The 27,529-nt window shown below is 38.0% G+C and overlaps 1 protein-coding gene across 1 annotated transcript in view; it reads left to right on the top strand.

The window, feature by feature from the left end:
• The window catches only part of RASA2 (RAS p21 protein activator 2), a gene marked incomplete at its 5' end in the record, with an annotated part of 81,587 nt that overhangs the window by 36,086 nt on the left and 17,972 nt on the right, over nucleotides 1–27,529 (top strand). Inside the window, 11 exons of the mRNA XM_080934631.1 lie at nucleotides 1,577–1,653; nucleotides 7,898–7,981; nucleotides 10,581–10,653; nucleotides 13,632–13,708; nucleotides 14,779–14,880; nucleotides 18,480–18,636; nucleotides 19,075–19,223; nucleotides 19,785–19,899; nucleotides 20,444–20,518; nucleotides 22,905–23,028; nucleotides 25,176–25,282. Coding sequence (XP_080790757.1) covers nucleotides 1,577–1,653; nucleotides 7,898–7,981; nucleotides 10,581–10,653; nucleotides 13,632–13,708; nucleotides 14,779–14,880; nucleotides 18,480–18,636; nucleotides 19,075–19,223; nucleotides 19,785–19,899; nucleotides 20,444–20,518; nucleotides 22,905–23,028; nucleotides 25,176–25,282 — 1,140 coding nt within the window. The remainder of the gene's footprint in view (nucleotides 1–1,576; nucleotides 1,654–7,897; nucleotides 7,982–10,580; nucleotides 10,654–13,631; nucleotides 13,709–14,778; nucleotides 14,881–18,479; nucleotides 18,637–19,074; nucleotides 19,224–19,784; nucleotides 19,900–20,443; nucleotides 20,519–22,904; nucleotides 23,029–25,175; nucleotides 25,283–27,529) is intronic.

Here is a 27,529-nt window from a genome sequence, read left to right as displayed (position 1 = left end):
ATTTGGGAGTACTATAAAATGTATGTGTTAAAATAGTGAGACTGCGGGCTGGAGAGATGGCTCAGCGGTTAAGAGCACTGACTGTTCTTCCCGAGGTCCTGAGTTCAATTCCCAGCAACCACATGGTGGCTCACAACCATCTGCAAAGGGATCTAATGTCCTCTTCTGGTGTGTCTGAAGACAGCAACAATGTACTTACATAAAATAAATTTAAAATTCTTTTAAAAATAGTGAAACTGTTTTAACATGTAGATGTTTGCCCAGTTATGTAAACTGCCTTTCTTGCTAAGTAACACACACATACTGGCCTCACAGAGAACATGACTTAAAGTTCTGGTTGAGTAATATTAGGAATGACTGCATGGTATGGAACTTCAAGGTCAGTATCAAAAAGCAGAGGCTGTGAATGCTAAATGCAGGGATCATGAAAGACCTGGTTTGCAAAATATGTATGATTTTATCAGTATTTATACCTATATTTTTTTTTCTGGACTAATTTTCAGTTGAGTTCCAACTCTACATAACTGCTAGCAGTTTTTTCATTGATGCCTTTTGTTGTATTCAAGTATAACTCTCTTATACAGACCTTTGTATTGAGACTCATAACTCATTGCTCGTGGTGTAGCTCATCTAACCTGAACTTCGCAGCTGATGGTCCTGAGACTCGATCTCATAAGACAAGTCCACATAAAGTAGTAAAGCTTACCTAGATTATATCCTTTGAATGAATGTCTGAAAGGGCTCAGAAGAGAAGCTGTAGCTAGTGCATAAATATCCTTACCCCTGATAAGATCACTTAGTACAGCAGGCCCTGAACATCGCACCCCACATCTCCACTTAGCACTGTGGAGTTTGTCTTGTAAGCTATGTGGAGGTAATGGGGCACTAATTGTTAACCAGTTTAGAATTGCTTATGCAAAGCTCTGGATTACATTGTTCCTAAGCTCGTTCTTGAGAAAGCTGATGGCTTGAATTCCCTCAAACTTACTAAGTTGTGTTTTAAACTCATCTCCTAACAGCTGTGTATCAGAGAGAACTCTGTTTTATTCCAGTCCTTCCATCAATGCTTTTGGCCATATGTTGTCGATCTTATCATGTCCCTGGCCAGCAGTGACGATGTCTAACACATCTGTATGTCCCTATCCCCATAGTGCTTCCTAAAATATAGCAGACATAAATCAGTCTTCAGTAGCTAACAGAAATATGTTATAAAAACTGATTCTTACAGTCTTTAACTTATAGCTTTACAAATGAATTTCTTTTTATTTTTTCAAAAATATAAACGCCATCTTTAAGGAACTACTGTGGTCATTGTGGTACATAAACATTTATTAAGCATGGTATGAAGTTTCTAAGTTTCTGCATGTCATATTTCATATAAGTATTAGACTATTCTTTCAGATCTTTGATATGTACATTGTTGATTATTAACCATTTAACAACTAAAATGTATGCAGAGACACATGATAGTGGCTAGTAAATAGTTAAGTATGTGCCATTTGGGTAGAAATACATTCTAATATTTTGTTAGCAAAATAAAATAGACTGAGTTTGACATTTTTTCTTTTTGTCTTAGGGAAAAGTCCACCTTGAATTAAAACTGAATGAATTGATAACAGAAAATGGAACTGTGTGCCAGCAGCTTGTTGTACAGTAAGCATATCATTTTTATTCTTTTATTTTTGCCAAAACCACCTAGAAATAATTCTCTATTTTATGTTCTTGACTGATTTCTTGTTTTAAACATTTTAGAAACTTGAAAATAAGACTCTCATACATCATTTTTTTACCAACCTGATAATCCAGTTTATTTTTTCATTTAATTCACTCAGGTTATGGTGAGTCTGTAATTATTCAAGTAAGTTTTATTGACTGGGTTAAACGGCAAATATGTATAATCATTAAGGTATAGCAGGGTCATAGGAAAGAACCTCTGGCTTCTTAGCCATAGAAATTTGGAAGTGTTTCCTGAGGGTGTCTTCTCAGAGCATTCAGTGACTACACAGAGATTTAGGGACCCAGGGGTCCGGGTGAGAGAGTCACTCAACATGACATTCAAACTAAGAGACCCTAAGATTGCCAGCGCTTTTTCTTCTGTGAAGTTTTTAGTAGCCTGACTGTGCTGGGAAATTCATGTTCTAGCCTAGTCTTCTACTTCTTCCCTCTGTAAGCTACCAAGCATTTCTCATTCTGGAACCTTCCGTGTCTTTGCCTCAGCTGATAACTGAATGTCCCCTGAGGTTATGAGGTTCATACCCACATATATACCTTAGGGCAAGGAATTCAAGAAGTTGCTTTTCTATTGCTGCTCCACACTATAATTCACACTAATGATGAAAATGCCAATTGCTTGAAGCATTTTCTTTCTTTCTGTGTTGTGTGTACTAACACTATATGATCTGAGGTGTTCAATTTTTTTTTTTTGCTTTTGTCAGCTGTCTGGATGCATAAATAATAGACTAAGTGATTTTTGCTGTGTGTGTATGAATTCCAAAACAGTATGCTTATTAAGGCATTTTTTTCCTAAAAGTTTTATAATATTAGTAACTTTTAATAGATGTAATAAAGTTTTCTTATCTGCTTAGTTTATGTCTTACTGATTTTCAAATTCAGTGGGCCTATTAAAAATAATCTGAAGCCAGGCATTGTGATATATGCCTTTAATCCCAGTACTCTGGAAGCAGAGGAGGTGTCTCAGACTTTGAGGCAACAAGGGTCATATAGAGAGTTCTAGGACAGTCAGAGCTACACAGAGAGACCTGTTTTGACAAAACAAGAAAAAGACAGTTGAAAACTTATGCACAGACTTTACCCCCAGACTGAGAGCCTATAGTGGAACTTTTTGGATGAGGCACTTCTGCTTCTCCCTTCCCTGCTTGAGTTTGATTATTATAGTCATTTAAAGCACTCTTAGTTGGATTAGTTTGTTTTATTTACATACTTGTTTAGGCTTTTCTTTTTGATTCTTGGTTTAGTTTTTTTTATATCTAGTTTCTATTTATGTGCATTGTGTGTTTGTGTGAGTGTATGCCATACATGTATAAGTCCTTACAGAGGCCAGAGGTGTTGTATCTCCTGAAGTTGGAGTCACAGGCTGCTGTGTTCTGTTCTGTGAGGTTTTACCATTTATTTTTAATGTAATTATTGATAGGCTTGACTCTGTCTTGTTTCTGTGTGCTGTCTTCTGTTTTCTGAATTACCTGAACATAAGATACCTTTAGTCTTTTTCTATCTATAGTGTATCTTATTACATAGGTCCTGTTAAGTGGTTGTTTTATTATGAGACTGTGTACATAAAGTATAACCTCCTATTGTCAGGGGTTCCCCAGTTACAGACATGCTACCTCCTCTGTTTCCCTTGCTCCCACTTTAAATATATTTTGTATTAAATATTTAAAAGCATGTCAGTGTTAGAATTCTTTGCTTCAGGCATCTAACTTAATCCAGAAGAAAAGGAAAGCACAATATTATTTACCCATTTTTCTCTGTGCATGTTCCTTTCTTTCTTTCTGAATCAACATTCCTTTTGTCATTCTGCTTAAACACACCCGACACCTTCCCCATTCATATAGGGTGACAAATACTCTGCATTTTCCTTCTCAGAATGTTTTGATTTTTCTCTCTATATATACACACACAAAGTAAAACTAGTTCCTTTCTCACCATTTATGCTATGGGTGTGTGTGTGTAGAGTGATAGTATTAGTTGTTTTTTGGTTGGTGGAGAACACGTGGACATTAGCTTTGCAGGTTTGTTCTGCCGGTGCCCTGTTTCTTGCTCTACATTGGAGGCAGATTTCTGAAAGACATTTTGTTTAAAGATACACAGGATTATACACAAATGTGTATAATATCAAAGTTGACCAATAGATACTTATATGATAAAAACATTTACATATTCTCTCACAGTTTAGTACCTACTACCCATGTGTGGCTGTTAAAGACTTGAAATATAGCCTATGTGACTGATTTTTTTTTTTAATTTTAACTCAATAGTCAAATATGGTTAGTGTTTGCAATATTAGTATACCTCCAATAGAAAAACAGAAAGCCTGGGATCTTTTTCAGCAATGGCTGATTCAGGGCTGGCATAAGCAAAATATATGATGAGGCTAGAATATCTTATATGAAATTTAAAAGTAAGGAAATACTCCAAAATAATAGATGTGGATATATATATATGCATGTATGTATAAAACAGACATATATATATACACATGTGAATAAGAGACATCGACATTGTGAGACAGCCTCAAAATTAATGATCATAATAGACTAAAACTTGAACAATAAAATAAACATTCATGAGTCACTACTGATACAAATAAACACTATTGTGTAGATACATAGGAAGAAACGATTATTTTTCCTTATAGTATAATTCTAATTAATGAATTTAGGAAGAATGATGGAGATTGAATCAGCACTGGCAATACAACAGTAATAGCTGGGTTCAAGCAGAGACAAGTACTGCATGCTCTCAATTATATATGGATACTCAGAAAGCTTTTATCGAAGAGCCTCAGGAAGATGTACGGGAGGATTGTTAATGGGTACAGAGTTGTAGGGTAGGAAGAATAGTTTTTAATAATTTATAACACAGTGGGATAAGTTTGAGTGGCAAGTGGGTATTTCAGCACAGCTAGTAGAGAGAATTTTGAACATTCCCCAAAGAAATTATGTTTAGTTGCCAGATGTGCTAATTTCTCTGACTTGATTGTTACACATTATATACATATGTGTTGGTTGTGGCACTGTATTCATAGGTATGTACAATTACTGTCAGTTAGAAACAAAAGCATGTATGAGAGCCGGAGAGATGGCACAGTGGTTAAGGGCATTGACTCTGCTCTTCCAGAGGACCTGGGTTCAAATCCTAGCATCTACATGGCAGTTCACAACTATCTGTGACTTTCAGATCTGACATTCTCACATAGACATACACACAGGCAGAACAGCAATGCACATAAAATAAAAAGGTAAATAATTTAAAAATAAAAGCGTATAATTAAAATATAACTGGAGATCTGAAAAGATGGCATAGTGGTTAAAACCACTTGAGATTCTTTCAAAGGACCTAGGTGTTCTAGCACCTACATGGGAGGTATCTCACAGCTATAGGTGGTGTACATACATGCATATAAACATTCATAGAAATAAATAGCTAAAGGGTACTAGAGTGTGAAGTATCAGAGAGTACTAAGTAGCTAGCCTGAGTATGATTACATATTTGCATCGTCTCAAGGAATCTCCCCAGAAAGTTATTTCATAGCTAACACTTCACAGTAGCATATCCAGTCTCTTGTGGTACTATGCACAGAAAAGAACACCGAGCTATCTCATTGAACAGTCCATCTCCAGTAGATAGACATGGCCACCCACCCAGCTTCAAAATCTTTGACCCAGAATTGTTCCTGTTTAAAGGAAATGCAGGGACAAAAATGGAACAGAGAATGAAGGAAAGGCCATCCAGCAATTGACCTACCTGGGGATTGACCCCATGGACAGGCACCACACCCTGACACTGTTACTGATGTCATGTTATGCTTGCAGACAGGTGCCTAGCATGGCTGTTCTCTGAGAGGCTGACTGAGACAGATGCAGATACTTACAGCCAACATTGGACTGAGGTTGGGGACCCCAATTGAAGAGTTAGGGGAAGGATTGAAAGAGCTGAAGGGGATGGCAACCCCACAGGAAGACCAACAGTATCAACTAACCCAGACCTCTGTAGAGACTTGATACCCCAGGGAAAGGGATGCTAGGGGAATAGGTGGGAGGGGTGGGTAAGTGAGTGTGTGAATGGAGTGGGAGGATGGGGGAGTACCCTCTCAAAGGTAATTGGGGGGGGGAGAATGAGGTGAAGAACTCTGAGAGGGAGGACTGGGAAGGGGGGCAATATTTGGAATAAAAATAAATAATTTCCAAAACAAAAAGACTATATTTAGGCTGGGACATCACCCCAAATAGAACCTCTTTGGAACTAGAATCTAGACATGTGATTGGAACTAGAATCTAGACATGTGTTTATTTAAATCATTTTTATTTTGTAAAGTATTTATAATGTGTGAAAAAAGGCATCTGATCCCAATCTGGTCAAGAGCAGATGTCAGGTAATTCAGGTTAAGTAATATGAAAGCAGCTATCACAGGGTCAGAGATTAGGAGGACATGGCAACTGAGTGCAGTGTAGGATCCCACACTGCATCCTGGAGTTTGGCAAAGATTGGCATCTGAAGGTTAATTAGCATTAGTAACACTAAATGTTAGTTTCTTGATTTCAGTAGTTTCACCTTGGTTACACAGAAGGTTGACATCCAGTATTAGAGTTTACTGAAACTCTGTATGTTATCTTACATCTGTTTGAAAGTTTGCAATTATAATTCAAACACTGTATTTGAAACCTGACTGAGTCCTAGTCTCAGATACCCACTGCACTGTCACAACATTGCCCTTTCTACACAGACACCTTTACACATCTTAGTCTCGTGTTTGTTCAGCTCCTCTCCACAGTTGTAGCAGATACTGAGACAACCTGTGTTTCTATGTCAGACCTTCCATCGTCCTTCATTCTTTAAGGTTTTCTGTGTCTAGGCTATTTGAAGTAAAAAATTTTCAGTGTCCTTGTCTACAGTTATTTTCTGTTATTTCTGCTTCTGTTTTGGTGGCTTTTCTTTTCACTGGAGGCCATACTCATTGTTTGCACTGGACATTGAAGTCACTAAGTACTTTGTGTTCCTGTAATGTGCTTAAGTTATTTTTCGGTATCAGTGAACTTACTTGGAAACAGCTCATTCTGTTTATAATTTGCTTTAAAGCTTCGTTAGACAGATGAGAACAACATATATCAGAGCTTGCAAGAGGCCCACCCAGCCACAAAAGAAAACTGGTAGTTGATGAAAAGTACCATTAATGGGGAAATAGAAACCCTATAATATTTCTTTGGCCTGTACTTTTTTTGCTAGTTTCAGAAATTTTTAAATTTTTGATGCCATGTTTAGTTAGAATGAGTCTTATTTTCAATTTTCTCTTTACTTGGCAATACACCATTTGCAGTTCACCCATGAGTGAGTCTTGAAGCAAAATAGAGGATGTTGCTCAGTAGGGTCTGTAGAAGCCAAAACAAAACACTTCACATTCATGAGCTTCTTCGAGGTAGCAGGAAATGAGACATTAAACCAGCTAAGCTTAGTAATAATTACTGAGGGACTGTGAGACTCAAATCATTAGATTGTCTTTGCTTTCTACAAGTACAACTATAATCCATAAAGTAGATTGGATAGCCTTGGCTTTTGTAGTGTAGCACATTTTGTACAGAATGTGTTGTTGAGAATCAGCATGAAAGACTAGAGAATTCTGTGTGGCTTGCCCTATATTTATGAATCAGATTTTAAGTAAAACCACAACCATTTCCTTGTGTGTCATTCATGCTTTAGCAGAGGATATGGTGCCACAGAGCTGGCCTGGTTTGTAGTTTCTCATGTAAGGTTACACCACTTTCTTTTCCGTTTTAGAAACCGCAACAGTTTTGATGTATTATCAAACCACAAAATGTACCTTGAGCATTTCCCAGGAAGAACTGTTACAGTAGTCTGAGTACCAGTTGTCATTCCTGTCTTTGGGAAGTAATCATGTAAATAATTAAATACATCATTTGGAGTAGGTGATATATTAGAACTACAAAAATGGTAAACAATGCTAAGGTCTTTGACTATATGGATTTCTATATACAGATGGTGCTTTACATTTGAGAGTGCAGCTCAGTTACAGAGCACTTATCCTGTGTATATGAAGCCAGGGTCTGTTCACAGTCCATGAGAAGGCAAAGGGGGAAAGGATGTAGATAATATGTTATGGTGTCAACTCTAATATTTTAAAATCTGTTTTATTCTATCTTAGCATCAAGGCATGCCATGGGTTGCCTCTCATAAATGGTCAAAGCTGTGATCCTTATGCAACAGTTTCCCTCGTGGGCCCTTCTAGGTAATGTTTATTGAACTTTTACTGAGTTTTCAAGTTTAAAGTTGGATTTAAGAATTGGAAAAGTAGGGGGCTGGAGAGGTGGCTCAGAGGTTGAGTGTGCCGACTTCTCTTCCAGAGGTCCTGAGTTCAATTCCCAGCAGCCACATGGTGGCTCACAGCCATCTGTGATGAGATCTGGTGCCCTCTTCTTGTATGCAGGCATATACGCAGGCAGAACACTGTGTACATAATAAATCATTTTAAAAAAAGAATTGGAAATGTAAAGTTCTTAAATCAAGTGCTGAGTATCTATGACATAAAATAATGCTTTAAAAGAATTTTTAGCAAGTTCTAGAGTATACTTGTTAAACAACTGAATTCTGTTTTCACAGAAAGATGCAGGTTGTCATTTCAAACCTGCTATGTGCTTATTGGGCCATGGTAAAAACTTCAGTCTTATAGCAATGTAATATGTACTTTAAAATATATTCCTGGGCCAGGTGGGGGGATGCATGCCTTTAATTGAAGCACTTGGGAGGCAGAGGCAGAGGCAGGTGGCTCTCTGAATCAAGGCCACCTTAATCTACATAATAAGTTACAGACCATCCAGAGTCTTTAAAAAAAAAAAAAAAAAACCCTAAATAATATACACGTGGCTGCCTTTACTCATTAACATTCTTACTTTCAAATACCCTCAACTTTATATGAGTAAAAAAAGCACATTTTAGTGAATGTCAACTCAAAATAGCAAAGCAGTTTCCATACCAGTATCTGGAAAGCCGCTTAGAACTGAGACCAGCCTTTTCTGCTCATGGTATTGGTGCTTTATGAAGAGCACTCCAAGCTCTAGAAAATCTAACGAGCTCCCAGACTATGGTGAAGTGGTGTGATGTTGTATAATTGGTCTATAACTTATGAAAAACCAGTAACACTTTGCAGAATCTATAATTTCATTGTGGTTTCTTTACAATACTGACTAGTCTGGAGTTTGTCTGCAACTTGAAGCTGTTCGAATCAAGAAACAGAAGCACAAAATTTGTTATTCCTTACGCTTTTCACCTTGACTTCCCTTTATCACCTAAAGCTCTATTCTTTTTTTTTTTTTTTAGTCATGAAGTCTTTCTTTTTAAAAGATTTTATTTATTCAATGTATAAGAGTACACTGTAGTTGTCTTCAGATACACCAGAATCTATTACAGATTCTGTGAGTCACCATGTGGTTGCTGGGAATTGAATTCAGGACCTCTGGAAGAGCAGTTGGTACTCAACTATCTGAGCCATCTCTCCAGTCCTAGTCATGAAGTCTTAAAGAAGGGGGGGGTGGAGGGAGGGAGACTGTGTGTGTGTGTGTGTGTGTGTGTGTGTAAGCACCTGATACCATGGAGCTGAAATACTGATATGCTCTTATTGCAGATTGGTTTTAAATTTAAAAGCAAAAGTTCATATGGCACTAATTGCTGTCTAAGGGCTTTTCCCATCATTTAAAAGTGTTCAACCTCACTGGGTGTTGGAACATAATGATAATCCCTGTACCTGGGTGGCAGACATAGAGGATCACAAATTCTTGGCCAGCCTGCACTACTTTACAGCCAAGTCTCACAGAGAAATGAGAAGGGAAGCAAGTCAGCCTAGAGGAGCTGCTTGTCAGGAGTAAACCTCTTTTAGTTCTGTAATTGAATGAGACTATTGATACTAAGCAGTTACTCTGCCAGTGAGATAAATTCTCAACTCCGGAGGCTGTTCTTGTTTTCTGCTTAATTCTTTCTGACAAGTTCTTTAATGGGACTTTTAAAGTAACATTCCACAGAAACTATTTTTTCATAATTTATGTTTATTTTACGTGCATTGGTGTTCTTCCTGCTTGTATGTATATATGAGGGCTCCAGAGCCTCTGGAATTGGAGTTACAGACAGTTGTGAGCTGCCATGTATGTGTTGGGAATTAAACCTGGATCCTCTGGAAGAACAGCCAATGCTCTTAACCACTGAGCCATTCTCCAGCCTGAAACGTTTTTTTTTTTTATATCACAGTTGATTTTGCTATTATACTACAGTTGCACAAGACATTCACATTGATTGAGTCTAGCTAAAGACACAAGACTTATTGTAGATTTCTTTATAACTGCCTTTGAATTTGTACACTCACTTGAGAATTGACAGGCTCTTTTTTTCCCCCTTGTTTTTGTAAGTTACTGTCCTGGCTGCAGCCCCCAGAAGTAAACTGAATTCAAGTTACTTTTCCTGTTTCTTAGTTATTCCAACATCAGTAAAGGCACTTTGAGTCTCGCTGCCTCTCTTTTTACCACTTCTGCTTCATAATAGGGTGTGTTCTAAAATATCAAAAATAATTTGGAATCAGTTTCTTACAGCCATGGAGACAATAACCTAATCTTGGCAAGTATAGGTACATAAGCATGTATCCTTTGTATGGATATTCATTGGATTCAAGTCTGTGAGGCTTATATGCCTTGGCTTTTTTCCCTTACATAATATGTAAATTATTGTCTTCTATCAGTCATCTAACTTGTAGACTAAGGTCAGGCATCCTAGTTGGAAATAGCTTGTTTTATAATTGTGTACTGTGAAGTTCTACAAGGTAAAACTCTGCCACATTGGAACAGGAATGACCAAAAGAAGACAAAAGTAAAGAAGAAAACAAGCAATCCGCAGTTCAATGAAATTTTCTATTTTGAGGTAATTTCTCATTTTATATAAATGTTAATGTTTGATATGTAATTCTAGTTGATTTAATTTTGTAAACTACAGCCTAGTGATGGTTTTACCAGTTAATGTAACTAGTAATCTCTATCTGGAAAGCAGTAGAGCCATGATGGCACACCTGTAGCTCTGGTTGGTTTGGAAGTGAGGAGGGTTAGAGTTCCTGCCCTCCTTGTCACAGCTCCCTTCACACTTTCCAGGCTACCTGACACACAGTGACTCTTCTGAGCAGATGCTTTGAAAACCTATAGAAATTTAAATATTACTACTTGGAAGATCTGAATCTTTTCCCAGTTTTCATTAATGATCAATTAAATGTAATGCCATCTTTCCATGCCCTGTAGAAGGGTAATTTTATAAGGAAGAACAGTAGCAAATATGCCAAATATGAGACTGCCTTGAGAGTTTGAAACACTTTGTGATTAGAACTTCTTACCATTAAGTTCTCCATAATTAATTTACTCTGTAGATGTAGCTTGTTCATAAACATCTCTAAAACATAAGCTGCCTTAAGGGAGTCCTAACCACTAAACCACCAAGTTTGCATCTTCAGCTGCTTTGGAACTGCCCCAAATAAAGTGCTTTAGCATTCTTTCAAGTAATTGGTCCTTTTTTATTAATTGAAGACTATAGAAAAATTTGAAAATCAAAATATCTAAAAGATTGTAGTAACAGAACAGGTTGCAATTGATATTAACATGTAAAAACAGTTTGTAAAAGTGGGTGATTACATCTTGATGTTTTCCTTTTTTTCTTTTCTTTCTTTCTTTTTTTTTTGGGGGGGGGGAGAGGGCACCAAAGTATCTCTACTCATGTCTGATTATTGTTCTTTAATAAAAAGGAGTCTGAGCTGAAAAAAAAAAGCAAAGGGGAACATAAGAAATGTGGGGGGGGGGGGCAGGGTGAGGGAGTAGAATGGAAGAAAAGGAAAACCTCCTGAGTAGGGAGACTTCCTTTCCTGGGTAAGGACTTGGTGCAGTTTTCTACATTTATTAATGGCACTTATTTCTAACCATGAGAATATGAAGAAGATGGCAGTTTTAAAAGCTGCTGTCCAAAGTCACTCACTGCACATAGTTCACACCTCAGAGGGGCTAGAATTCACTGTGCTCAGGAAGAATCTGTAACAAGCAGGTAACTTTGAAAATCGAGGTCTGGATTGCTCCCCTTACCAGTTTACCTATCGGGCCTTAAAATGTTTATCCATCCAGCCCTCTGTTAAACTGGTTACAAAGACAGGTATGTTCAGTAAAACCAGAGCAAGACATAAAAAAGCACACATAGGTGCACTTAAACAGCTGTAACATGTAGCACATATTGCTTGAGCTCAGGGTCAGAACAGTCCAAAGAAATGTTTTGTAAGTGAGAACAGAGATAATATTACAAAGACAGAACATTTTGGGCACAGAGACAGAAGAACTGAAAGTTAAACCCAAAGAATGTCAAGTAAAGATTTATGTGAGTTTGGTAAGAAATTAACCAGAAAAAGTAAAAAAGATGGAATAAACTGGCCGGAGGGGCTTTAATTCTAACCATTGAATACACTTGAACTAGAAAGAAGTAGCTGTGACCTGTTAGCAGGTGCCTAGAGGCTTATGTTTTCAGTGTTCAGAGAAAGAGCTGAGAGGTGGGCAGAAGTCAAGATAACTGGTCTTGGAAGAAAAGGGGGGAAGAAATCAAAAGCATCCATGGATCCCTGTGAAAATTCTCCACCAGGCATCAGATGTGACACATGCCTGTAATCCCAGTCCTTGAGAGGTGTGGGCAGGAAGATCAGAGTTTCAAGGCCAGTCTCAGACCACCTTATCTCAGAAAACAAAATTTGCTAACCGGACAGTTCATGACTGAAACATGCTCGTTGGTAACTATGGATCAGGATACAAAATTTGTTACAGAGGCAGGAGAGCCAACTGAGAAGAGATGCAACAGAGAAGAAAACCAACGCAGCTCTGGCTTCAAACATGCCGATTAAGTTTATACTGTAGCTTCCTCGTAATTTTAACGTTAGGGTAATAAATCTAACCCTGCCTGCCTCAGAGCAACATTCTGATGAGTCAAAGAAATGTGATGCACTTTGTAAGCCAGGCAACACAGTGTGGCTTTAAAAGTTACTTTTAGAACAAAATAAAACAACCTTGGAGAACCACCTGTGGGAATTCCAAGGCAGGAAAGAGCAGGGAGAGGTGGAGGGCTAGTCCACAGGTAACAGAATGCAAAAAGCTCTTCTGGCAATAGGTCAGAGGGGGGATGGGTGGCAGGGACACTGACAGGTACAAGTTGACCACTGATTTGGTGATGAAGGGTATTTTAGAGGATGATCTATAAAGAGGCTAGAGAAGTGGTTACTGTCCTGAGGAGGTGGTGAAGAAGTACCCATGGGTGTGTGAAAAAGAGACAGGACAACTGTGATTTAAGGGGAGACTTTTCCTTAGAATAGAAAGAAATGACCAGACTAGTAAGGACAGCTGTACTTAGAGAAGACCAAACTCCTAAACATGTGCTTCTTAAATACTGTGGCAGAAGGAACAGACTTGGGAGGTAATTATAGAATCACCACTGCTTCAGAAGGCCTGGGGGTGGGAGGGAAGTGGATGCTCAGCTTGGTGGCCGTGGAGGAAGTTCCTGCCCAGTGGCCTTGATATTTTCAGTAAAAATGTGAGAAGCATATATGAGTAGGTGTGTACTTGGTAAAAGCTGGGAAGACTGTATAGGGTGATGTGACACGTGCAGAACTCTGTAAACCAGGGAACCAGATGTGGCTCTAAGTGGAGCTGAAGGTGTTGAGGCAAAGAGGCCTTTGATTTTTATGCCAGTCTTTCTTACCTTCTGGTGCAGGTGCGTAGTGCTTTGGAAACTCTCACACTTGACTCCTTTCACATTTGTAATTGAACATTTTTAACTCATAAAGGAAGAAGATATTTTAAATTGTTCTTACTAAAATACTTCATTTGTAGGTAACCAGATCCAGCAGTTACACCAAGAAGTCCCAGTTCCAGGTGGAGGAGGAGGACATTGAGAAGCTGGAGATCAGGTCCGTGCTGTCTTACTAGAGAAAGGCTTGTTTCAATGTAGACCTTGACAGAAAAAACTCTATAGCAAGATGATTGATGAGACTTAGATGAACCAGTATCTAACTTAATCCACTTATCCTTTCAAAATCTGATTCTTTTCAGAAATACCACAAAGTATTTTTCTTGTGTGAGCAAAGACAACCTAATTTCACCTATTCTATTTTTCATTTTTCCCTAATTTAATTGCTCCTTAACTATCTGGATTATAGTATAATGAATGGGAAACCAATTATATTTAATCCAATTTAGAAATAATTTTTTATTCTTCTTAGCATATCTGCTGACTGTCAGAAATTTCAGTCAGGTAAGGTGATAACTACACAGGTGTGTGTGGTTGACGTTGGTGACATTTCCTAGGTCTTAAGTATCTATGCTGTTTTGGAAAGGAAATTTTTGCAAATGCATGTGTAGGTGTGGTGTTAACAGTGTGTTGTCTAAAAGGCATATTAATCATATGTTCACAGTATTAAGCAATATTTTTCTAAATCACTGATCTTTACATATTTATCAATTTATCATCAAAAGAGAAAGTGTAGTCTTGTATTGTTTTCTCAGTTTAGTAAAGTAACCCTTTTGTCCTAATAATACAAATTTAAAAAAAAAAAAACCTAAGCTTTCATATCACAAATCAGAAGTTTCTCCTTTTATACTTTTTAGAATTTGGCCAGGGAGGTGGCTTAGCTGGTAAAAGCACTTGCTGTCAAACCAGTCTAACTGAGTTCTATTTCTTGGACCCACCCAATGGAAGGAAAGTAACAAATTTGTCCTCTGACCTCCACATGTGCACAGTGGCATGCATCCTTTCCCCAAATTTAATTGATATAGATATAAATTAGAATTTAAGTCGTGATTTTTTTTCAATAAAAGTTACTGTGGTAACTTTGCTTTCAATGACTAGCTAATGCATTATATGATGATGCTAACAGCTCCTTTAAAAGCATGTAAAAATTAATGCTATAGAACAAATCAAAATCACTTGAAACTACTCAGTGTGGTTTGCAAAAACTAAAGCTAGGTTTTCAATTTTCAGGATTGACTTGTGGAATAATGAAAACCTAGTTCAAGATGTTTTCCTGGGAGAGATTAAGGTTCCTGTCAATGTGTTAAGAAATGATTCCTCTCATCAAGCCTGGTAAGAAAACAAATACTCTAATGAACCAAATTTAATTCTCTTTAATAAAGAATACAAATGTATGCTTGCTGGAAATAAATAAGTCAAAAGTTACTGATACTGATTTGGTTATGAATTTGTTATTAGAGAAAAAATAAATACTTTAATAGTTGTATCACTTGATCTGTGATTCTGAGATAAAAGAACTTAGTTGTCTAGGAATATTTTTCTGTTTAAGAATAAAATCTTGGGGCTGTAGAAATGGCTGACTGCTCTATTTCAGTGTCTGCCTCAGATCACTCACCAAAATAAGGAAAAAAAGAAAGAAAAGACTTTAACTTTAGGTCTAAGGAATTCACCGCTCATGTCAGTCTTGTTGGGCACCATAGTCAGATACACACACACTAACTAAATGTCTTAAGAAATGAGAGCATTAAGACATCAAATGAAGCACTCATGAGATGCTAATCACATGCCATCACCTGCGCAGTTTGGATGCATTTTAGTCCCAAGAACTGTGGGTAGAAAGCAAAGGGCTTACAAGACACAGCTGCGGGGGGGGGGGGGGGGGGGGTTCTGTCATCACACCCTTAAAAATGCAGAAAACTGTCTGAGTGTAGGGTGTTGGCATTGAACTGATTGACTGTGAGGAGCTCTGGGGAGTCAGTACTGACTACACTGTCATTTGGTCTTTTCATGGCTCTAATAGTGATACTAAATTGATGTTAATAACCTTAATGTTTTAACATTAAATTCATACTTATTTCAATGTGAAACTGTTTGTCCGCTATAGCCCTTAAAAAGTAGTGTTTTCTGCCTCTTCCTGTGTCTTGGCCCGTGTTTCTTCCTAGATTGGTATTTTAATGGAGTATGTAGAAACATGCTTTCTCAGTTTTTGGTACTTGTTCACATTAGTATGTGAACATGTAGGTATCAGTACACACATGTGCGTGTAGTGAATAGAGCTTGACACACATGTTCATCGGTCACTCTCAGTTTCGGGAGAGAGGACTTCTGAACCAGGAGCTCACTGATTAGCTAGTCTGGCTGGGCACTGAGCTCCAGAGAACCTACCTGACTACCTGCCCAGTGCAAGGATTATAGATGTGCACACCACTAAACCCAGCTTTTGCATAGGTGCTGGGAACCCAAATTTGGATCCTCATGCTCTGCATAGCAAGCACTTTGTCAGCTGAGCCATTTCTTTAAACCTCTATCGCTTCCCTCTAGAGATCACTTTTTAAAATGAAATGTAATATTTGTGCTTGCTTATTAAGTGTCATGTAAATACTGTGTAACGCCAGATCAGTATAGTCAGAATTTCTATCTCTGAATACCATTTCTGTGTGTCGGGATCCTGGAGAATTACTATGCTGAAATGTACCATCAGTTGTTACAGACCATAGTCAACCTGTTGGATTATAAGCTGGAGAGTGACGACTCCCACAGCTGAATTTAGAGCCCATTCTAATAAAAATACTTCTGCCCCGTCTCCCAGCCCTTCAACATGTATTTCAGTGACACTGCCTCTCCATATACTTTCAAATTTGACAGACTTTCTACCTTAGTCGACTAAAGGAATATTAACAGACAATGAATAATTTTATTTCATCTTCTTCTGTTAATAGTATAAATACTTTTTGTGCTCTTGAGTGCTGGTGTCTTTGAAGTCAGAGTCGTTGGATCCTCTGGAGCTGGAGTTACAGGTGCTTTGTGGCTGCCTGATTGTGGGTGCTAAGAATTGAACTCAAGTTCTTTGTAAGAGCAGTATATGATCTCAACCACTGAGCTAGCTCTAGACCCCAATAATATGAATATTTTAATTTAAAGTAGCCTGTCAGAACCATAAATGCTAAAACTATGTATCATAAAAGAAAGAATCTGCTCATCTATATGTATTAATGTACATTGTATGGAAATACAAAAATGGTGATGCCATTTTAATTCAAGATCTTGGTCTCCTTTATTACTTACTAGAGCTGTAGCATCCTCTAGTGGTATGAAAGGTAACTGCACAAAAACTCGTTTCCTTTCAGGTATAATTATTTCTAATTTTGATATTGCGAAGGGTCATAAAATTGATGGCAGTAATATGTGGACAGGAAAAATGAATGTTTGCATACCACATGTATGTATGTCTGTGCACCACATGTGTGCATGGTGCTTATGGTCATCAGATGGTGTCAGAAACCCTGCCACTAAAGTTAGATGGTTGTGAGCTAACCTGTGGGTCCTCTACCAAAGCAACAAGTATTCGCTGCTGTGTCATCTCTCCAGCCCTAGTTCCCATTTAATTTTATTTGCAGATTATAATATGACTCAAGCCACTTTCCCCTTGCTTTGTAAAACCTTTTTGTTACACTTCTTTATTTACTTTTAATAATTCACAGTGTGCACAGCATGTGAATGCCTGTAGGGATTGTTGGTCTGTTTCTCACTTGACTTCTGGGTATTGAACGAAAGGTGTCAGATGTTTACCTCTCAGATTGGTCCTCGATGGTGGTGGAACCTGAGAGAATGAGACGGACCAAAGTCTCATACAATAGCCAACTGCAGTCAGAGCATCAGACATTTATACTCTGAGGGTTAAGGAGAGTTACATGAGTAAAGTGTACAATTAGTCACAAAGACAAGCTGCATGTGCCAAAAACCATGCTTTTCCATAGAGGCATATAATCAAGTAACAACAGCCGGTTGTAATGAATAATCAGAGTCAGTCAGACTCCGTCTGAACTGCTACACCTGGGAGAGGAATGAACACCCATTCCAAGAACAAGTCTGTGTGTTTTAAAAAACTGAGATCACAAGACTCCTGTCCTTTTCTCACAAGCACTCAGAATTTCCCTTGCTGGACTCTGTTCCTGGACTGTGTTCAGACACTGAGCAAGTGCTTTTACCCACTGAACCATCTTGCCAGCCCAACTTTTCTGAGTGATTTACCTCCTTAACATTGATTTTTTTTTTTTTTTTGGTGATAATTAGATCAGATGTTAGCATTGTCTTTTGTGTACATACTAATTTTCACTTTGACATGTGTAGATAACAGAACGTGATTTGATTTTTTTTGAAGTAGGAATTACACCATTTTTAGGTTAAAAAGATTTAACAGAATCCTGCCTCCTTCCCCAGTGCTGTTCAACTAGGCCCTGTGGTTCTGAGATAGCCACTGTTCCAAATCCTGAAGTATTTTCTGCATTCTTAGGCAAATGCATGTGTATATTTTTCGTCAGTTCTTTTGTTTTATTGAAATTAGGGTTGTGTGTGGCCTAGGAGTCATAGTCCTCTTGCTTTAGGTGCACACATGACTACATACCCACATATAGTGCTTGTACTTAACAGTATAGTAGAACACTTAGATATGCGTTAACTCTTGATAGTGGTTAACGACTGATACTCTAGGAGCAAACTGCCTTAATTCAGATCCCATCCTCACGGTAACCACTTGCTCTGTGCTTGTACTTATTGTGTGGATGTGCTGAAGATTGACTACACTGAGAATACATTTCACTGCTGAGCTGCAGTCTGGCCAGTGTTTTATTCTTCAGTATCTCACCTGTTTGCTTATCCCACTTGCCTGTCAACTCTACCATCACATGGAGTGAGCTGTACTTTTACTTTAGGTACCTGCTACAACCAAGAGACAATGGAAACAAGTCATCTAAAACTGATGACCTAGGATCTCTTCTATTAACTCTGTGTTATACAGAAGACTATGTGCTTCCATCCGAGTACTATGGACCTTTGAAAACTCTGCTGCTAAAATCACCAGATGTTCAGGTACTTTAAAAATCCTATGCCCCCAAGTGTTTTGTGATTTATTCTAGATTTGTATGTAGTAACCCACAAAGAAAGCTTCAAGGTATAAACCCAGAAAAATGGTTAGCTTCATCAGTCCACATGTTGAAGGAGCCCTGTGGTCAGCTCTGGGAACTACTTTAACAATCTTAGTGAAAAAAGCTAAACTAATTCTGTAATGATAAAAGATTTCATAGTGTCAGCTCTTACAAAGTGCTTTGTTTTTGATTTCTCTGATACTGAATACTGATGTGTGCTTCAAATTTTATCTCTGATTATAATTTAGAAAACTAAATACTATCTTAAATATCAGTTATAATTAATGAGTGTGTTTAAATTATATCCTCAAGTTAGTGATTAAGCATGCAACCATGTTTCCTTGATTTTATGCTGGGTTTTTTTTAATATTCTTTATCCTAGCCAGTATCTGCCTCAGCTGCTTATGTTTTGGGTGAAATCTGCCAGGATCAGAAGGACGCTGTTTTGCCCCTTGTGCGACTCCTGCTGCATCACAATAAGCTTGTTCCTTTTATCACTTCAGTGGCTGAACTGGACTTGAAGGATACTCAGTAAGAACTGTATTTCATTAAATGTTTAAATTTCAATTTGCCAGATTGTTAGTATAGTCTCGGTTCTTTTGTATTGACCAAGTTTACTATACACTAGGTTAAAAATAACCGTAACAAAAACCAAACAGAATCCAACCAGTTAGTGCAGGAATGTGTATAATTCAGTGGCGTGGTTTCCTTTGTTACTATTACTGATCTATGCCGCTGGGTGCAGTGATTCACATGTCACAGTAACAACTCTACACGGTACACTTGTAGACACACATAGGATATTACAAAGAACAGTCTAATGCCTTTCCATTCCTACTGTGGCAAGACAGCGTCATCATTATTTAAATTTAAATTATTTAAAGACCCACACTACATTTTTTAAATTCATAAACATAGTCTTAACATTTTTATAAAGTAGTTTTGATAGGTTTAGAAATTCTAATGGCAGCAAATGTTCCTGCTAGTAGTAAAAATTACTAAAATTGTGTATATGATCAAAGTCAAATATGTTACTGTTTGAAAACATTTCTTCTTTTTGCTATCAATGGCTTTTGCCTCCTTCCATTTCAGAGATGCAAACGCAATATTTAGAGGAAACTCCCTGGCTACCCAGTGTCTGACTGAGATGATGAAGATAGTAGGAGGGCACTACCTGAAAGTCACGCTGAAGCCTGTTCTGGATGAGGTACAGTCTGTGACCTTCTCAACTGTGTCTCAAGTGCCCGTTCACAGGAGTCATCTGAGGCTATCTGCATATCTGCATAAAGATATTTACATTCTGTTTTGTTTAAATAGCAAAATTACAGTTATGAAGTAACAACAAAAATAACCTTATGCCTGGGACTCACCACACCGTGTGAATTAAAGGTCCCAGCATTAGGAAGGCTGAGAACCACTGCTGTGGAACTTCCCTTTAGAGAAGTAATGTGTTGATTAGAAGGTTCTGTCCACTGATGGGCTACTGGAGAAATAGGTATAGACACTTTATAAGAAAATTACTTTACCCTCTGGGTTTTTACTCACAAGGCACATTGATCTATATTGTTATATTTTTATTTTACTAGGACTTTAATACAGTTCTTTGGAAAATTGTCTATACTGTATTATCTTCAGGTGGGGGCTTTAAACTTTGTTATATTTGTTTTTTATAGTGTCAGAAGAAGGATTATTTTCATGTTGTTAAATTGCCTAAGAAAGAAGAGTAACTGAAAAATACTTGTATATTCCAGATATGTGACTCCTCGAAATCCTGTGAAATAGATCCTGTTAAGTTGAAAGAGGGAGATAATGTAGAGAATAATAAGGTATGGCTACATAATAGAGTTTATAACTACATTAATTTTTGATCTTAATGTTAAGCCTGTCTCCCATAAATGGTTTATTTTATTTTCTATGTATGAGTGTTCTGCCTGCATATATGCAGTGTGCCATGTGTGCCTGATGCCTGTGGAAGTCAGAAAAGGGTGTTGAGTCATCTGAGAACAGAGTTATAGCTGGTTGTAAACCGTCATGTGGGTGCTAAAGTCAAACCAGGTCCTCTGCAAACACATAAGTGCTCTTAACCTTTTAGCCATTTTTCTACCCTCCAACATACACTCTTAAACTTTAATAATGCCATGTGTCTGGAAACAGGGCTATTTATTCTTTACATTAGCCTTTACTTTCCAAAGCATGCCATAGTGCTGATTTTAGCTTATTTTTAAAATGTTTAGTTTAGAGTCTGTAATTATATCTGTGTTTTGGAGGTGTGCGTACGGATGTGTGCAAATGAATGCAGGTGCCAGCAGAGGCCTGAATGGGAATCTTCAGAAGCTGGTGTTACAGGCAGATGTTACAGTTTAGTGCTGGGAACTGAACTCTGGTTCTCTGGAAGCTAATCTTTTGTTAGCATAAATTAATTACAGATTTTGCTATGATTTTCATACATGTATACAAGGTGTCTGATCATGTTAACCCTTTGTCCTTTTTGTCCTTTTTCTACGGATTTCTTCCCTAGTCCCAGAAAGTCCTCCCCTGCAGCTTCTCCTTTTTCCTTCCTTTCTTGTTTTTCAAGACAGGGTTTCTCTGTCTAGCTCTGGCTGTCCCAGAACTCTGGCTGTATAGATCAGGATGGCCTTGAGCTCATAGAAATCCACCTGCCTCTGCTTCCCAAATGCAGAGATTAAGGTGTATGCCACCACTGCCCAGCTCTCTTTTACTTTATAATTGTGGTTGTGTGCATGTGAAAGAGCAGGTGCTGTGGATGCAGAGGCTCTGAATTCCTTTGAGCTGTAGTTGCAGACAGTTGCTGCCTGGCATGGGTGCTGAGAACCTAAGTGCTTCTGTGTAAGGATGTGTGATCTTAGCCGCTGAGCCTCTCTAGATACCTGCCTTTTCTTTCCTCTTAATGTTTTGTTTTTAATTACTGACCCTTCTGCTTTTGTACACCATCATGGCACGAGTGTGTGCATCCTCATGTGTATTCAAGTAAGCTTACTTAGGTACAAGAAGCAAGGGTTAACGATAGTCACATAGACAACTGTACCACAAAAAGTGTTTCTCCTCCCCCGGCAACCACTGATTGCTTGTCAGTTCTCAAGAGCTGGTAGAGATTTATAAGTCGATAAACTGTCTGTGGACCTGATTTTCTATAGGTCTTATTCTGGTGATCATAGCTACTCGGAATTCAAGAGTACAGTGGTCATGTGATCCTTAAAAACCTGTTAGGGAGCAATCACTCTTTTCTCCTAGATTCTTCTGTCCACTCGAACCTTGAGGGGGTGTGATAGATGGTGTGATAGATGGCCCATTTTAGGGCTAAGTACTCAACAGTCACTTATTCCCAGCACTGTGAGCCTCTGCGTTGACTGCCACCCACTGCAAAAAGAAGCTTCTCTGACCAAAGCCAACAGCATCACTAATCTGTGGGCAGTTTGATAGGTATAGCCATTTAGCAAATCAACAGCAGGAGCCTCTTCACTACACCATGGCTCTTACTACCAGCTATGGGTTCTTGACTGGGTTAGGTGAGATTCTCTCCTGTGAAGCAGGCATCAGATCCATATCAGAAAGTGCTTATTTTATCCCCGAAACAGTAGGGCCCCATTGCCTGTCAGGTCAGTAGTGCAGTACACGAGGTCTCAGTTGAACAGTTCTTAATGACAGTTCTCCCTGAGCAGCCTGCATTGTACCTTCTAACACTGAAATCTAACTAGCAAGGAGAGTAGGGTCTTACCATTTAGTTCTAGTGAGCAGCCCACAGTATTGGAAATAGCCAATGAAACCAGATCTAAACTGCAGCTAGTTGTAATCTCCATTCTGACTATTCCTTTTAGGTTAGACTGATTTTAGTTGCCTCTGGGAAATCTATAATTGTATTGGGGGGTCACAAGTTTTCACTGCAGTATGTAACTGTGTCACTGTGTACTAACGCTGACTATCATGAATTATTTCCCTGGTTTCTTAACTGTGCTTCTTGTGAAAATTACTCATATATTCTTTCGCTTGTCTTGAAAGTCTGAATTTAACTTACTAAATTAAGCCAAATGCTGATCGACCTTTTAGCGGAATTGGGGAATTGGGACAAGCAACAGCGCTTGAGGAGACAAGATAGTCCCCACTAATAAATCTCATGCCCATTACTTTTTTTATGAATGTGTTGAAGATGTGTGACAATCAAAATCTTAGCATTTATTTTGTTAAAACCTGCAGGAGAATCTGTACTACTATGTGGACAAAGTATTCAATACGATTGTAGGATCAAGTGTGAGCTGCCCCACTGTGATGTGTGATATTTTTTATTCTCTGAGGCAAATGGCTGCTAAGAGATTTCCTAGTAAGTGCCTTGTTATACTTAATCACATTTTCTTTTTCAATTTTTTTCTCCATGCTCTTTATTTGGTTTGTATGAAATATTTTTGCATAGGTACAATCTTCTAAGTTTTTCAAAATGGTGCTAGCTTCTTTGTGAGACTTCATGATTTATTTTTCCTATAATCTCAAACATGCAATTCACGTTAGTTCAATATAATGGCAACTATATAGAGAGCAAATCAAAATCATTAGTTTCAAGAAGGAAAAGTTTTATCTGTAAAATTCTCTATAATATGTAATTAAACATTTTGTGTGTCATATAATTAACAGATTGTGGAATAAACCTTGGTGTAATTCCATATTTTCAAACAATAGTTATCATTAGTTTTATACAGTTGACTAGGTTTGACAGTGTGGGATGCTAACATGTCTGTGGGGAGAATATTTCAGTAATAGTCTTGGCTTTGTGAGTACTTGTCACAGGATACACAGAACTGTTAGGGATCATCGATCCAGTTTTGCAAAATTAGCTCCATTCAGACTTTGCTTGGAAAGGCTTTGTAAAGTTAGGAAGCAGCACTTCTTGTTCTTAGTGCTCGGGATGCTCAGACTTCACTTCATTTCTGCTACACAGACAAATTTGCCGAAGCGTATTGCAGATCTACCCATAACAGAGAGGGAGGTGCAGACAAGGCAGCTACCTAATGAATAATTGGGTTTATCTATCTGCATAAAACTGTAAATTAACTTTCTTAGCCATCTAAAAAGGTTTTTTTTTTTTTAATTTTGTTAAGTTTGCATTTATCTGTCCCTCTATTTAATTTACCCAATACTAACTTTTACTTGAATTCAGGTTTTTGTCTTTTGGGTAATTAAAATAAAGAGATAAAACATTTAGCTTTAAATAAACATATCTAATCTTCATAATCAATAGAGGTGGCAGAGACTTGATTTTGCATACATAAAGATGAAATGGGAATTAGATTCTGTTTTCAAGCAGTGAGCTAGATTGATTATAACCACATTTTCTGATCTTTCTTTACTCCAAACACTGTTTGAAGCCATTACCCATTGATTAGCTAATGGAACTGAGGTCTCAGTTGTCCTTACTACCTGGACTCCTATTTCTCTGCCAGGCGGGCAAGCAGTCAGAACATGGGCAGCTTGCTGCCTGCTGAGTGATTTGTAAGAGCTAAACCCCGAGTCAAATCCAGAGAGTCTTTCCCTCACCACCCACTTCTCCAGCATCTGGTTGTTGAATTAGTTGTTTTCTCCAGTCTAAAACAAGTCCTGGCAGTGACTGATCAGCGCTCTACGTAGCCTTCAGTTTACCTGCAGTTTTGTGTGAAATATTGGTAGCTTTGAAAGTAATGTCCCTACATAATTGCTTTTAGTCTTTAAGTTGTTGGTTTTCTTTTTGTAACAAGTACATGAGAAAAACAACATAAAAGGTAATATTGGGTTCATAGTTTCAGAAGCCTCAGTCCAACACCCACTGGATTCCTTGCTTTAGCCAGGTCTGAGGCAAGGCAAAAAATACTGTGCCAGCATCTTGTGGGGGGGGGGGGATGAGCCAGGGCCAAATACACCCTTCAAAGACATACCCAAAGTACTCTGCTTCCTCTAATAAGCCTCCACCTTCCACAACTTCACCACCTAATACAACAGCCTAATTGGAATCCATCAGTGTAGTAAGCATTGATTAGAACATCTAATCATCTCTGGAAACATTCTTACAGAAATACTTCAAATGGTGGTTTGCTGGTCTCATAGGCATTTTTAATCCAATGAACTGGATAATCAAGACTAACCATAATATAACCTTAGACACCATGAACATTTTGGGGGTGAATTTGAAACAATATAAAACTGGAAGCTGTTTTTAGGTATTCAGTGTTGCCACTAGCTAGTGCTAGATAGTGCTTTAATATTACTTTTTTTATCATTTCAAGAATCTTTTCTATCAAGAAGTTATTTTTCAAATTAAAAATGTTTCTTTAAACAGCAGCTTTGCTCTTGTTTGTTCAGTCTCAGCATTTTCTCTCTTAGTCACTTCTCAACTCAGTTTTTACAAGTTATTTTCCTTTCCTACACAGTTTACATGATTTTTTCTTTATCATCCTTGGTTTTTAGTGTTTTGCATGACATGTCCCCATTTTATCCCCGCAGATAACCCTCATGTTCAGTACTCTGCCGTGAGCAGCTTTGTGTTCCTTCGTTTCTTTGCTGTAGCGATACTCTCACCTCATGCTTTTCATTTGCGACCTCATTATCCAGTAAGTGTTTGCTCCTCTCAAAGCTCTATTCCATTTTATTTACTTTTAGTAAAATGAAGAAAGAAATAAGCCACTTTTATTTTGCTATGCTAAGACATTTCATGATTAATAAAATGCTGAGAAGTTGGAGTCTGCTGGTGCGCAGACGGGATCCTGCATCAGGGTTTTTCTCTGCTGTTGCTCAAGTGCCGTGGGTTCTTAGTTACAGGGTGGTGGGTTTGATTGGTAGGCGTAGTTTTGGCTGGTTATTAACAGACCCTTTCCTGGTTCATTACAGCAGGTTATTTTTTAGTTTTACATTTTGAGGCAGAATCTTATATAGCCGAGATGGACCGTGACTCACAACAGCCTTCCTGCCTTGTCCTGCAGCGAACAGGAGGTCAGGCAAACCTGCTGCACCCCGTTTATAGTGGATTAATCATGACAGTATTTAAGGTCTCAGAAATTTGAATAAAAATGAAGTTTATTTCAAAAATATATAGGAGCCCAACTTACTTGGTATCTTTATACTTTTGCTTTCTGTTTGCCTAAGTTATATCAAAATATGAGATTTAAAATGAAATTCTATTCAGTTACCTAAGTCTAAATCTGCTTTGAATATATACCTAATATTATATTAATTATTTTGAAGTTTCTTTTCTCTTTTAACCTATTTCTGGTCCTTCTTCATACAGCATATATTTAGTCACTCTTTAGCCTTTCAGTGTTTGAAATATCTTATCTATACTCTTGATGCTTTTAGCTGCTGATGGATATCACAGAATAGTAAGAAACACTTAGTGATAACTTTGTTCTAAGTTTTGCCTTAATCACTTTCTATGGTTAACTCACCTAGGTCTTCCTAGTCACTGTAGGAGTAAATGATTTTATTAGTCCCATGCACAGGTAAGGAAATCACCATGCAATAACTTCTCTAGGCTCACATAATTAAGACATTATGATTGGATCCTACACCGTTTGTACTGGATTCAAATGAGACTAGTCCTGTCTCCACAGTCTATTAGCAGACTGGTGTTAAATCTCACAGCAACCACTGAATCAGTGCTCGGTGCTGGAGACACATGCAGCCTTACTTTACATTCCTTACCTTAGTGTACTCATGGCCTATCAAGTAATGAACAGCAAATGCCCACTTCTCCTCTGGGTACCTCACAGTGTTAGCTGAGAGCCATGATGCATAGATAGTGGCAGAAGATAGATGTTCTGTGTAGCCTTTATCCTTCTGTTGGACTCCTTCCTGTGGCTGTGTTAACTAAAGCTATAATGACGTGGGGCAGGGACATTTTGTACATAAACAGAGCTCCCACCTCTGAACTGTGACTCTGCCTCATATTCAAATATGGAATTCCTAGATAGAATTTGAATAAAATCCCTCTAACCAGAAACACTTTTAGGTCACTTTTCATGAAGCTTTATTATTCATTCCAGATTATCCATCTTTTCTTTTGGTCCCTTTTTGTTGTTGTTTGCCCCCATTCCCACCACACAGCATCTCCATCAGATCTTTAACTGTAACCCTTCATTTTAAAGAAATTTTAAAGTAGTGGGAATAGAGAACACACAGTATTAGCATTGGTGCTGTAGAGGTGAGAATAACTGAAACTGTTGTATCAACTTAAAGCTAGCACTTAATTAGTACCAAGTAAGAAGTATGAGTAAGCACTACTGTACAAGCTGAGAGTACAGAGTAATCCCATGAAATGTTATTTTTCTTCTGATTTCCAACAATTAAAAATATAAAAAATAGGGCTGGAGAGATAGCTCAGCAGTTAAGAGCACTGACTGTTCTTCCTAAAGGTCCTGAGTTCAATTCCTAGCAACCACATGGTGGCTCACAACCATCTATAATGGGATCCAATGCCCTCTTCTGGTGTGTCTGAAGACAGTGCACTCATATACATAAAATAAATCTTTAAGAAAAAAGAGCTGGATAGATGGCTTAGCAGTTAAGGACATGTACTGCTCTCTCAAAGGACCCAAATTCTAGAGAATCTAATCCCTCTGGGCCCCCACACGCTTGTGTGCACATGCCTACACACAGATACACATATGCACATACAAAATAAATCTTTTTTAAAAATAAAATTTGGAAGTGTAAATAATGAGATGCACTAAGGGCTGGGACTAGAGCTCAATGTTCAGGCATTTACCAAGCATTTGCGAGGCCTGCATTCAGCTGTTAATACTGTAAGAAAGAAAACAGAAACCCCTCACTTGAATCTCCTTTGCAATTGTTGTGTTTTTTTA

Source organism: Micromys minutus, assembly GCF_963924665.1.
Source record: "Micromys minutus genome assembly, chromosome: 21".
NCBI lineage: Eukaryota > Metazoa > Chordata > Mammalia > Rodentia > Muridae > Micromys > Micromys minutus.
This window is presented reverse-complemented; position numbering and strand designations above follow the sequence as displayed.